The 14390-nt window shown below is 33.7% G+C and overlaps 1 protein-coding gene and 1 long non-coding RNA gene across 2 annotated transcripts; both read left to right on the top strand.

Moving 5' to 3' along the window:
- Window positions 1–1992: 1992 nt before the first annotated feature.
- On the top strand, window positions 1993–6102 carry LOC146896321 (serine/threonine-protein kinase D6PKL1-like). The gene is made up of 3 exons (XM_085731943.1): window positions 1993–2034; window positions 2702–4176; window positions 4971–6102. Exons 2-3 carry the CDS (start codon window positions 2753–2755, stop codon window positions 5860–5862), a joined length of 2316 nt encoding a protein of 771 aa, XP_085588069.1. The 5' UTR covers window positions 1993–2034; window positions 2702–2752; the 3' UTR covers window positions 5863–6102.
- A 4564-nt stretch (window positions 6103–10666) lies between these two features.
- Window positions 10667–13616, top strand: LOC146896320 (uncharacterized). The gene is made up of 2 exons (XR_015023513.1): window positions 10667–11395; window positions 11810–13616. It is a non-coding gene; the product is annotated as an uncharacterized LOC146896320 (long non-coding RNA).
- Window positions 13617–14390: the final 774 nt, after the last annotated feature.

Raw genomic sequence — 14390 nt, 5'->3', positions numbered from 1 at the left:
TTTGTTTTTTTTTTTTTCAATTATTGTTTACTGTATATCTGGTGTATTGGCAGCACTGTGTGGCCACCATACACGCGCACCAGTACTTATGTCTCCCGCGTGATCGTACGGTCTTTATTGTTCGTTTTCAAGGGTATTTTTGACTTTCTGCTCCGAGACAAAGGGTTGTGTAGAGACACAGTAGTAGACTTGTAGCAGGTTGTTTGCACCACGCGCCATCCCTCTTCATTCATGTGTTGTTTAAAATTTTTTACATTTATTTTTGACACAATACATTCTTTTTTGATGTTTAACACAATACAGTCATCTTAACCGTTTTATAAATTACTCTATTTTTTTTGTGGGGTAGTGTATTTGGATTGAATATGTTTTCTGTGGTGTCACAAATTTGAACTTCAGATGTTTCCCTTATTTTGTATGGTTATATGAAGATGTTTATCATTTTGTCTAGAAGAAAAATAAACGGAATGAATTTAACTATTTATTTATTCTTTTTTATTATAAGGTATTTTTAACCGGTGTTTTAAAGACATTATTTAAGGAAACCATAAATAAAAATATTCTCTTGAAAATATAAGTCAAACATATGAAAAAGTAATAATCACACATATTTATATGTAAAAGTTATTAACATTGATTGCTTAAATACTGTTGAAGAACACTTATTAACATTTCCCTTTGTATAATGATATAGATGATTAGCATGCGTTTGAGAGAGCGGCAATCAACATCTAAAGTGTGGCTAACATACCTTTTCAATGTGATTTATAGAAGCTACAAATTGTAACTCTCAATCCAACATAAGTTTATCATTCCCCATCCCTAAAACAAACACGTTGCAAGTTAAATATCAGTCTCTACTAACTAATAAAGTTTGATCAAATTGGTAAGAAGCAATAACAAATGTAATGCGAATTTTATTGATTTAATTAATAGAAAAGAAAAATATTGACAATAATTGTTTAGAAAAGTTAAACGCAACGATATTTCAAAGAGTTAAATTCATTCATAATTGATATTGTATGAAACATTTTAGCAAAAATTCCTAAGTAAAGTGAAATACAATGAATAAAAATAATAAAATTGGATTAATATTTTAAAATGATAATTATTTTTTGGTAGAAAATAACTATTACTTTTTCTAAAAATACTACATCCTTCCGTCACTATTATACGCAAAAAAATTACATTTTAAATTCATTTAATAAATGATGTAGATAGTTTATAATGCAAACCACATACATCATTTATTGAATGAATCTAAAATATCAATTTTTATTCATAATAGTGCTCGAGGATATATTATTTTAGAGAAATGTTAACAAGTGGTCTTAGGACACTCTTTAATCACTTTAAATGGAGTAAGTTTTTAATGAAAAGTTGTGTATTGAATACATTGAAAGTTTTTAATGAATAATTAACTTTTAAAAGAATAATCACTAAATTTAGTATGCTTAAAGAGTACTACGAGAACACTCGATAACGAGACTCATTGTTTTAAAATAGTGCAAAAGAGAAATATTACTCCCTCCATCCTTATATGTAAACACCCTTTATGTAAAGGAAAATGATGGTTACATGTAAGGAGGGAGAGAGTACTTCTTACCACAATCAAGCTGGGTAATTTTGGGAAGTTAATTAAAAAGAGAAAAGCAGAGAGGCAACGCGATGGAAGCGAGTGGAAAAGCACGCGCCATTTTAAAAAAACAAACCAATCCAAAAAGCGTTCAAAGAAAACGGCTTTGAGCAGAGAGAGAGAGAAAGAGAAAAAGAAAAAGAAGAATTGCAGTAAAACCAACAGCATGGGTCCCACACTAATTACATGGACCCCGCATTTTCTCTTTTTTTCTATTCAAAAAAGCAACGCCCAATAAAACAATAACAGTAATAAATTAACTCTAAATATTTTTTTGACGGAAAATGAATTAAATAAAAAAGTAAAAGCTGTGTAGTTAGACTTAGAATAAACAGCAACAAACAACACTTTTCTTCACACTCTTCAGTGCTTCATTTCAATTTCAATGCTGCTGCTGGGTTTGTTTTCTTTCTTTCTTTCCCTTTTCCTTCTCTCCATTTTCTTTCTTTCATTTCCTTTTAATCTTAGATCTCGTCTTTCTCACTATTTTCAACCAATGCATTGTGTTGTTTCAATGGATACCATTTTTGTTTCTGTTTTTTTTTTTTCTTCTTCTTAAGTTGGAAATGTAGTTTTGTTAATACCTTCTTAGTTGAGGTTGTTTGTGTTAATGATTTCTTGTTTTGTTAATTTCTCAGTTATTATTATACTTCACTCTGTTGATTTCAAGATTAATGTGTTTATCTATGATTTAATACATGTTAACAAACATCATTAATTCTTAGATGTGTGTAATTTTAATTCTTATATGTTTATCTATGCATGTTTGGTATCACCGTGGGTTGCAGAGAGCCACCGTAATTTTGCAAAAGATACATAACTTTTGAAAAATTACTGTGGCTCACTGCGTGATACCAAACATTTGCAAATCACGGTGGCTCATCGTGATTCTGACATCTTTTTATAGATTTATAGATTTATTTCATGTTTTATTTTTTGTTGGATAGTTCAGGAATTCAAGACTTATCTTGGCCATGTTTATACTTCTTCTATATGTTTGTTGAAATGTATGTGAAAATAATTGATGGTTTTATTGAGTGATGACATTTTTGTTCTATTTTGCAGGTTGTTTTTAATTGTAAGTGTTTATGTGATAATGTTATGTGATATTTAGACATGGAGAGGTATTCAGAGTCAAAAATACATCCTCGAAACTTGCCGATTTTGGTTGAGGTTTCACCACATACGGCGGCAACTGTAAGAGAGGTAGGTCAGAGTCAGAGACTAAATGGGCAGGAGTTTTCAAATGCTAGGTGGATTTCAGCTAGAGAATTGAATCAATTGTCGCAGGGAAGGGATGTGCCTATGACACGTTTGGCCTCGATCAGAGAAGTGGCTCAGTTGTCGAATGCACGGATTTTATTGGTTCAAGATGATATGGAATTTGATACTAGAGAGTCTCCTGAGTCTATCTCCTTTGAGCCTACTCGGACATGGAAAGGAAAGACGTCTTTACTTGAAGTTGAAGGAGAAGATCTGATGTATGATGTAGACACATTGAAGGAAAGCAGCGATTCGTTTGAGGACGGTGATCCGACTTTATTTGCCGGTGCTAGTCATCCCCCAGAACCTGTTGATACAGATCTTATGAGAACGGTTTATGTACCGATAGGTCAAAACAAATCTGAGTCCGGATGCTTAATTAAGAACTTGCCCATGAAGGGTCCTTTCCTTGAAGATCTCTCAATCCGTGTTACCGGGAAGAAACCAAGTCCAATTGTTCTTTCCCCTCAAGAAAGTCTTGTTGAAGAACTGAATGACACGGGGAACATATCCTCGCCTTTTGCAGGTTCTCGAGCGTCTCAGAATACTGAGAACTCTCTCCTTGCTCCAGATTCCGAGGAAAAAGAATGTGTTTGGGACGCTTCTTTGCCTCCTACACCTAATGGGAATGCCAGTCCACATAGTAGTATAGATAGTATTGGTGTTGTCAAGGCAATGAGCATTGCTAATAGTTGCGCTAGTACATATCGTAGTGATGCAATGACCAGCGATGGCATGCTTAGTTTAGATAGAAACTTTGATAGCACTAAGGGTAGTGTAAGGGGTGATTCACTTGAGAGTGCAAAAACTAGTGCTAGCCGTGCAAGTGATAGCAGTGGCCTCAGTGATGACAGTAACTGGAGCAACCTTACTGGTAGTGCCAATAAGCCTCACAAAGGAAATGATCCCAGGTGGAATGCTATCCTTGCCGTCCGATTACGAGATGGAATTTTGGGCATGAGTCATTTTCGATTACTCAAACGACTTGGATGTGGTGACATTGGGAGTGTATATCTCTCGGAGCTGAGTGGAACTCGGTGTTATTTTGCTATGAAGGTTATGGACAAGGCGTCCCTAGCAAGCAGAAAGAAGCTGACTAGAGCACAGACGGAGAGAGAGATATTGCAGTTGCTTGACCATCCATTTCTTCCAACTTTGTATACACATTTTGAGACCGACCGTTTCTCTTGTTTGGTGATGGAATATTGTCCCGGAGGTGACCTACACACTTTAAGGCAGCGGCAACCTGGGAAACATTTCTCTGAATATGCTGCGCGGTATGTGTTTATATGTTACACAGTGACATTCCTTTATCTGATCTTTGTTACTTGCTTCCCCCTCATGAAAATCTGATTTGCATTCACTCTGTCATATAAAGAATATTTCTCAATTTTTGTGTGTTTGTGCATTTGTTCAAGTGTCATTGATGTAATTATCTTTTCCTTTTCATAAAGCGTTATCGAGAATAGATAAATTGTAATGTGTTGTTTTTTTGTTGTTTTTTCTTCTTCTTTTTTTCTCTCTTTTTCTGATCCTTTATCTGTTACATCTGGAAGGCTTTTGGGAAAATTCTTATAATTTCAAAAGAAAGAGGAAGTTATGGATTTGTAAAAACTTCCCCTTGAATATAATTGAATGGCAACACATGGTTGGTACCAAGGAAGGAGGATAAAATTTGATTCTTGATCAATTGCTTATATAAAATCCCCCGATCCTTGTTCCCTCCAATGAAGGTTGTGCAATACTATTTGCTCCTGAAGGAAAAGTTTTCTGCTATACATTTGAGAAACGTTATATCCTGTCCAGGCTTTCCTGGAAAGTAATGGCATTTTCTGTATAAACAGTGTTATATTCAAACTATGGTTTTAATAATAGAGTTACATCTGTATAATCAGTGTTATATTCAAACTATGGTTTTAATAATAGAGTTACATCTCTTTGAAATTTGAAACACAGGAAAGTAACGAAATGTGTAGTGTGCGCTATCATGATGTAGCTAGCATTTTTTGGTTTTTTGTATGTAAGTGATTTTTTTATCATAAAGATTCACACTGTATTTCTCTGCATGTAGATTTTATGCTGCTGAAGTCCTGCTTGCTCTTGAATATCTTCACATGCTTGGAGTTGTGTACAGAGACCTTAAACCTGAAAATGTGTTGGTTCGAGACGATGGTCACATAATGCTTTCAGATTTCGATCTTTCCCTCAGATGTACTGTTTTGCCTACTCTTGTTAGAGGTTATGACGGTGACCCTTCAAAACGGGCTGGTGGTGCATTCTGTGTTCAGCCTGCTTGTATTGAGCCAACATCAGTATGCATACAACCTGCATGTTTTATTCCTCGTCTCTTTCCTCAGAAAAACAAGAAATCAAGGAAGCCAAGAGCTGAACCTGGGTTTCCTTCCAGCAGACTTCCAGAGCTTGTTGCTGAGCCTACTGCTGCCCGATCTATGTCCTTCGTCGGTACCCACGAATACCTTGCTCCTGAAATTATCAAAGGGGAAGGTCATGGAAGTGCAGTTGACTGGTGGACATTTGGAATATTCTTGCATGAACTGTTATACGGTAAAACCCCTTTCAAAGGGTCGGGAAACCGTGCTACGCTTTTCAACGTAGTAGGTCAGCAGCTCAAATTTCCCGAATCACCTGCGACCAGTTATGCCAGCAGGGATCTGATCCGCGGCTTACTCGTGAAAGAGCCGCAACATCGTCTTGGGGTTAAGAGAGGTGCAACCGAGATCAAGCAGCATCCTTTCTTTGAAGGTGTAAACTGGGCATTGATTAGGTGCAGCACACCACCAGAAGTGCCAAGACCAGTGGAAAATGAGCCGCCGCCACCGCCACCACCAATGAAGGTTGGACCACCAGTTGATGCTGTCGGGGTTGGCAGTACTAGTAAGAGGATGTCGGGGAATAATGAAATGAAGTCTGGGGGTAAATATCTGGATTTTGAGTTCTTTTAGTTTGGATTCCTTGATCTACTTTTTATTGTATTTGCCATGATCAGTTATTTTTGCAGCAGCTGCTCAGTATTACCATGTTAGTTCAGCTTTACCTATTCTGTAGTTAAATTCCATTTCAGTTGGAAATATGATATCCTAAGTTTAGATTAGGTTGAATGTCTGTCTTATCCCAGAATACTTATGGATAATCAATTCATAATGAAGCGTTTCTATACAAAGTATGAAAATTATTAATCTTAATTTTTGGACAAGTTTCTGATGTGATTAGGTACAGGCAGCTGATGGTATTTATTATGTGCCATCTTCTGAAAGTCTATGACTATTATGAAAGTTAACATATATAGAACAATGAATGTGTGAGATTGCTGGTTTGATTTTCCATCTTAACTGAACTATATATATATAAAGTTTTTACAATTCTACAATCCTTTAGCAAAGCGAATATCTATTTTATCTTAATCAGCAGCAAGATGTGTGAATCTTTCCGAAAAATTAGCATTTTAAAAACAATTTTATCTAGCAATTTTCTCCTGACAAACTACAATTATGTTATAGTTTGTGAAAAATAAGCTTCAGTCTTAAAATGGTTTTCTAGTGTCTGTCATATTTTCAATGTAGTTTCTATGAAACAAAACATATACATGATGATAAGTATCAAATCATTGAATAATTGTTAACATGAATTATGAAAGAAGATTTGAACAATCCACAAAAGTAAAAACGAGGACCACATTCCACTGAAGCATGCTTTCCATTTTAGTGACATGATCACTACTTTTCATGGTTTATATTTGGTCCCCTCTAGAACCTTTGATCTGCATCTATTAGAGATTCTTTGCATAGTGATGAACCAATACTTATCAATATGATGTAGATTGTAGACAGTCTTTATATAGCCTTGTCACAATTCACTCGTTCCATTATTTGTCCTTATGAAGACATCAATGTTTTTGAAAGCTGCAAAAGGAAGGGTTGTGACACTGACAGGCCATATGAAAACTCTTTGCAAAAGGAAGGAATGTGGAGGAGAAAAGGGTTTAATTTTTAAATAAAATTGCATTGTACAAATTTATAAAATAAATCAAATGAATAAGGTATTGCTGGAATACTGTGAATGATATATATATTAGCAAGAGATTCATAAAACATGCTTTGAAGGTAAAAATTGGAGAACTTGTAATACCATGTTTATTACGTTACTAGGACCGCTCATAAAAATAGTTTTTTCATTCAATAAAAAACATTGACCCGGTCCGCTCATAAATTCGCCGGTTTTTAACCGGTTTGGCCGATTCACGCCGGTTAGCACCGGTTCAATAACATGACCGATCCAACTTGACAAACGAACCGGTTACCCTTCCGGTTCACGGTCGGACCGGTCCAACCGGCCGGTCCGGTTCGGGTTTCAAAACTATGCTTGAAGGTAAAAATTGGAGAACTTGTAATACCATGTTTATTACGTTACTAGGACCATCATAAATATTGAGTAGGAGATAGAGAGAGAAATACTCATGGCGTGACATGTAAATTTATATCAACTAAAATACAAGTGTATTGTTCAAACACTATTTTTTGTAGTAGCATCAATAATTAAAGGAGTGCCTATAGCACCATCAATTTCTAGAAGAATACGATCACGCCAATATTTTTGAGATATCCCCAACAATCAAATCCAAACTTGAGCATGAGTTTGTCCTTGAAAATACTTATTAAAATCCTTGGTCTATTTAGATAACCAAAACAACTTTGGTTTCATATTAATTGTTCCTTGCGGCCAGACCAATTTAAGATCATCCACTGTAAAGAATGTGAACTCAAACAACCTTTTCCTAAAAAAACCATACGTCATCAATGTGTTGGTTTCATACTAAACCAACCATGATCAATCAAGAGGCCAACAAAAGTGAACCAATTAAGACTGTTTTTCAACAGATGGAGAATTCAGGTTTAACTTATAACATGTTGAGAAATTACTTTGATCACGATTCTAAATGAAAGTAGGCTTGAAAAGTCAAGCAACTGGTTGTCAAGTTGTCTTTGAAATTGATTATCAGACAGTTACGAATGTAGTGAAAAATAATTGGGACTTACTGTTATTTTTTTTTTTTGTTTACAAAAAGTTTAGGTGGGTTCGGCTCCGGTCACCACCAGGGTTAGGGCACGCCTCTGGGTCCAAAGGACACTTATAGAGGTACTTACAGATCACCCACCAACACTGCCCTCACATCGACAGAGGGAATCGAACACACAACCTTCTGCAAGGAAGTGGCCTGTTCCTTACCAACTGAGCCAACGTGTGTTGGTGGGACTTACTGTTATCGAATGCTAGATTGCACGAGTTTCATAATAATATATTTTTTTATATTTTTTAATTGTTGTTAGCAAAAAAAAGGTATATTTTAAATAGTTGATTAGTTTTGAATGAAGTCTGAAAATTCTCTTCTCCTAATTCTAATTCATGTGATAAAAATATGCATATCCACATACACCAATAAAATAAAATAAAATAAGGATAGATTCCTAAAAAAAAAAGGATAGAAAAATAGACTAACAAAGACCAGGTCGATTGTTTAAAATAAAAATAGATAGTGACCCAAATTAGGGATGTAAATGGATAGCCATGGATGTGGATAGTGTGATATCCATGTCCGCTGGTTGGACAAATATGAAATCCGTGCCCTATCCATATCCGCAAGGATATCCATTTGGTGGGTAATCCACGGATTTTGAGGTATCCGCGGATTTATACAGATATCCATGGATAACAATTATAAAAAAAAAATTGTTAATCTTTTTTAGCCGAAATTTAAAAACCAAAGTTCATCACATGCATTTTCCTTTCTTTTTAGCAAAACATAATATCCATACATTACAATAACAACAAAGATCATTGACTCAACAAAAACATAAATAAAGTTCCTTATATTTAACACAAACTAGACCGTTTACCCGTGCTACCGCACGGGTCATTTACATTGAAAAATAATATATGAAAATAAATGTGATGGACTTCATGAAGTTACCTATTAACATCAATAGAGAAAAAACGAAGCTTGCAAGAAAAAAAATTAGTTTGAGTTTTGCGATAATAGTTGTTTCATAAATATTTTACCAATACATACATGACCAAACACAAAAGATAGTCACATATATTAGGACCAGTCTCCCTTGAAGAAAAAAATATTAGGACCGGTCTTGTGAAATAAGTTTAGATTCACTTGTGACAAATTAAAACATTAGTTTCACAAATTTGTTACACCATAACATCAATAGAGAAAAAATGAAGCTTGCAAGAAGTTGCATATAATGAATGCATTGTTCAATGGCCAATAATAGCATGACTAATGTATTCTGGGACAACCACTCCGCCGTGAGGCAACTTTGTCAATTTTTCTTTGTCTTTCTCTCGGATCATATGAACTATGCTTATGACTGGCTTTGTTATTCAAAAACTTAACTTATAATCAAATGTGGTTTGACATCTTTCTTTTTTATAATAGAATATGTGATTCACACCTGAAAATTCCCAACAAAAAAAAACTACAATTGTTCAATTACCTATGTCATATAATTAAAATTAGGAATGTAAAAAAAGTCAATATATTCTCAGTCATTTTATTCAGCTGTTTTTTTTTTGTCGTCACACCATCTCTTAATTTCTTAATTTCTTAAACAACATCATATTCATATAAGAGAATAAACTGAGCAATACAACTGAAATAGGATAAGTATAGATAATTACATAACCTAACCATATGGTCAATTTAAGAGGAACAACCAATACCTTCTCATCAATTAGCATATTAGAGAAATCATCCACAAAGGTATGCGTACCTTTGTTTTTAACTACTCCCAGCCTGTGAAAGTAAAGATTATACAATAAGATTAGAACACTTGAATAACATGGTTAAAAAAAACGTAGAAAATAGCTTACTTTGTGTCATTGACATCAACAACAAACCTGGTGGTAAAGCCAAAAGATCAGAAGAAAAATGATCAAATGCAACATATAATGAGTAAAAAAAGAATATGAGAGATTAAGATGATTTAAAGCCTAACATTTTTTTAGGTTTTATGGAGGAATGTAAAGGGACACATCCTATAGTGATGGTATAAAAATAAAAGGAGTTACAATAATTAATTGTTTTTTTTTGGTACAAACAATAATTAATTGTTATTTACATATGAATAGGAATGTAACTGACCGTTTATTTATTTTTTTTATTTTTTTAAATGAATGAGTTAGCACTACTTGTAGATGAATAAATCGTACAAAAAAAAAACAGCGTGATGTAGTTGAAAGATGTAAGAATAGATAGTGGAAAGTTACAAAGCTCAAATGGTGAGTTACATAATAAATATAAGAATTAATATATGTAAATGGAAATATTTAGTAAATAGATGAGTTACAAAATCATGTGGACCAATAACAACAAAGCATCTTTGGCGCCAAAGAGTAGTAGAATTAGGGTTGGCAATTTTTCTTAACATTGTTATTAGTATTAGAAATAAGTTAGATAAAGTTTTTGATTTGACAAAAGTATAAATAAAACTCTTCATATTCAACAAAAACAAAGCTTATTGCTTCAACAATCCCGACCACTTTCACTATATTTTAAAGGAATCTAATACAAACTTGAACAGTCGTGTAATCTATTCTATATATAAAAGTTGTCCCAAGCCAATTTTGAAGCCCTAATTTTTCCAAAACCCTAATGGCTACAATTACTGTTTTACCCTAACTAAATCGTTAATCTATTTATCTATAAAAAATAAAGAAATAACAAATCGCTCCTAATTCTATATATAAAAGTTGTCCCAAGCCAATTTTGAAGCCCTAATTTTTCCAAAACCCTAATGGCTACAATTACTGTTTTACCCTAACTAAATCGTTAATCTATTTATCTATAAAAAATAAAGAAATAACAAATCGCTCCTAATTTTCGTAAACAGATATAAAAATTGTTTCCTGCCTATTCTTATGCATAGCAAAATCGCTCCTTTGCTTAACAAAATCTCCTATTTTCCTACCTTCTCTCTAACCAATCGCTCCTGATTTTCCTAAACAGATAAACAGATATCAAAATCGTTTCCTACCTATTCTCATGCAAAGCTAAATCGCTCCTTTGCAACATCTGTGTCTTTTCCATTTTCATTGTTGTCTTTCTCCTCTCATCACTTCCCTTCGCCAATGCTCTCGGTTCCGGCACCACCCTTGCCGTCAACTCCATCGCCACCGTCTATGGCTTCAGATCATCACAGCAAACTCATAACCTCAGTTGCTACCGCCACAGTCAGTTCTTTCTCTATCTCTCTCTACACGATATGTTGCCCTCACCATAGCCAACCCAATTGGCTTATGATTTCCCTCTTTTTTCCCTTTAATGAAATGCGGTGTATATGTTTTTTTGGTAGATCTGAAATCACATCTTTTTTAATTTTTGGTTGACGTTATTTTTCATTGTATCGCAGCTGGTTGTTTTTGTTGAGATTAATGGTGGAACTGAAATTCCTTTCCGTCTCAGTAGAGAAGGTAGGTTTGGCCACTGCTATTGATTTTACATGGATTTCTTTTAGCATAATGTTTTTTCAATTTTTCAATTCCAAATCTTTAAATTGGGGATCCTTTGATTTTCTTTATCCCACAACAAGTTTGGCTGTTTTCATTTTTTCTTTTGTTCTAAATTATCTCTCTTTTGTTCTCTATTTATGCGACTACACCACTTAGACTAGAAGTCTCTTCCTTCACAGATTTTGTACTGATAAAAAATCTAATGTGAATTTACTATGATATGACATTAATTTGATGTTAATTTGCTATGTCCATGACTAAGTCATATTTAGTTTCATTAATTTTCTTCTTATTTCTTGATTTTTTTTAAGATTCTTCTTAGTTATTGAATTAGTTGTAAAGAATTGGACACTAATTATGTAGTGATTTTTTTAGATTCTTGGCAACGGATATGTATTTGGGAGATGGGAACATTGTGGCAGTGCTACAACAACCGGTAGGTGAGTAATGTAGGGAACCAGGTACTGAAGTTCTTTCCCTTGAAATTACTCTTATTTAATTGTACATATGTTTAGTGCTCCAAGCTCCTAAAACACTATGATGATTCAACGGATTTGATATTTGGTATGATTGCTATCAACTATTACTAAATTCAATTGGATTAGTTTTTGTGTTAATACCTGCGTTGGATCTTATCATAAGATTTCGTGCATAGTTATAAAAAAGGAAGTTATTCTACATAATGCAGTTGTATATAAGTTTTATTGTTTATGTAATTATGTTAATTTTTTATTTATTTTTTCTATCTCATTGGAATGAAGCTTTAGTTGGTCTTATGTTGTTATGTTTCTATTCATTGAATAAACTCCTACACAATTTCCATTTCACCCGGTTTGTTGGGATAAACCTTTGATTAAGCAGGCTTCATTGTGACATGAAAGATTGTAAACTTCACTACTGTCTTCTAGAGGTAACCTAAGAATATAAAACTCTACTATTGATATTAAGTGGGACAAGCAACTGGTTTCGTGGCCTTAGTGATTTTTCTGCTTGGAGTTTTGTGGTTGCCCATTAGCAGGTTCGCAAAATTGTTAAGGTCGGTTTTGTTTTCTTCAATTTGGTTTCAGATGTTATGGCACAATTATGTATTTTTTTTAGCTTTGCTACTCCAGTTTTGCATCTCTTTATGTTGAAGTCATTGTCGTAATATGAGAATGATGCTTGATTATATTTTGCTTTCTTTAGTCTTTAGATATACATTGATGAATAATTTGGAGGCTTATTATCATGTTTTTTGGTTCCTGTAGGAATTTTGGAAGTTGTTTTGATGTATTTTACTTTTTCACATGCCCTGAGTTTTTCATGTCTCGATAGAGAAAAAATATATGATAATAGAGTATGTTGTTTTTACCCTGACATATCATAACCAAAACCTGGCATAATGTGGTCAACTAAAGCTATATTTGATGAGATGCTCTACATGTTTTCTTTAATCTTATTGTTTTTGACATGTTTTCTTATACAAAAAAGGGGAAGTCAAGTCATGATAGTTTGGTCATTTTACCTTTGATTTAGCCTGTCTTCGAGTTGGAGTTGCTCTGTCTGAGTAGTGTGTTGTAGTTTTTGCAGTGTTGATATATGCATACTGTTTCAGGATTTTGGTTGTTGTATTGTATCTTCAGTGGGGAGTTGATGTATCAATCAAGAGAGACGTAGCTAGCAGACTATCCATATCACTGTCTTTCAGCTTGCCGAATTCATTTAGACTGTTGTATTTTGTGAGAGGTGCCTTATAACTGTGCAACTCATGCTTCTCTGTGGCAGAAGTTGCCTCTGTATAGTTTGCTGAGTATAAGTGATCAAGTTTCTTTCAATTGAGGCAAATAATGTGTCTTGATGAATTTTTTAGTGGCTTTGGTGTATTTGGTGTTATAACACTCTTTTTCCCACATTGTAATGGTGTAAGTCCATGACCAACTTATTGGTGTTGAATACTTATGTAAACTATAGTTATAGTTATGCTGAAATATTCTAATACATTAATTTTACTAACTATATAAAGAACAACCATCAATTCTCCTAAAAAAGTCATATTGTTTTAAGCCAAGAGCACTCCCACGTGATTTTTTATAGTGAAGTGATGTCATCTTGGATCAGTGGCTTTCACACTCTTATAAGGGTTCTATTGTTGTCTGATGTATCAAATTATTTATTTTTTAACAGCAAGTGAAGTATCAATTTATTTCCAAGTTTTCAAAAACTACAGGTTTTGCATATTAGGTATGTTCCTAATCAATTGGCACACTTTTAGTAAAATTGAAAGAGAATAAAGAGTAAAATACAATTGTATTCCAGTGAAGTGTGTTTATGTCACATTACTAATTCAATCTTAAAAATCATAAATCACTGATATTGAACAATGCATTAATAAGCTTCCTAGACACACTTTTGCGACAAGCTATTTTTTTTTTTTGAAACAACAAAATAAGCTATTGGATGTATAGAGAGTGAACTGAATTGGATCACAGAGGAAACAATCAAACATGTGGAGGACATTAATATGATTAAGTTGTGATCAAGTTGTCTAAAAAATATCAAGTAGTGATCACGTTCCTATTACCCCATCCAGCAAAAACTTATAACTTAGACTACTTTTGTAAGATAAAATCTTATATTAGTGTAAGGTTGTGATAAATTTATTTTGTTTCATGTCATTATATTCGATTGTCTTATTGCGAATATAATATAAATGTCATACATGTTAGTCGCAACTAGCAATTTAAAAAAATCATTTGTTCAAAAATAATCTTCATCTATATCAGACCCGTGCGATAGCACGGGTGAAAAGTCTAGTAACTAATAACAACTCACAATAACGAAGTTTTTTGCTTAGGAATTTGAAAGGTATTAAAGTTATTTATGTAATTTATTCAATTTAATAGCGGACATGGATATCCACGGGTGCGGATATCATTAAATCCACGTCTGTATCCACTAATTAACGGGTAGTTAAAAT

This window comes from Medicago sativa, chromosome 8 (assembly GCF_051527215.1).
Source record: "Medicago sativa cultivar Bolivia chromosome 8, Bolivia_mono, whole genome shotgun sequence".
Lineage (NCBI taxonomy): Eukaryota > Viridiplantae > Streptophyta > Magnoliopsida > Fabales > Fabaceae > Medicago > Medicago sativa.
The sequence above is the reverse complement of the archived record's forward strand: the minus strand, read 5'-3'. Positions and strand labels throughout refer to the sequence as shown.

Bases quoted from the DNA above. Each gene is read 5' to 3' on its own strand.
- LOC146896321 (XM_085731943.1), top strand. From the start codon at position 2,753: ATGGAGAGGTATTCAGAGTCAAAAATACATCCTCGAAACTTGCCGATT. The intron at 4,177-4,970 runs GTATGTGTTTAT...CTCTGCATGTAG, and splicing joins TTCTCTGAATATGCTGCGCG to ATTTTATGCTGCTGAAGTCC.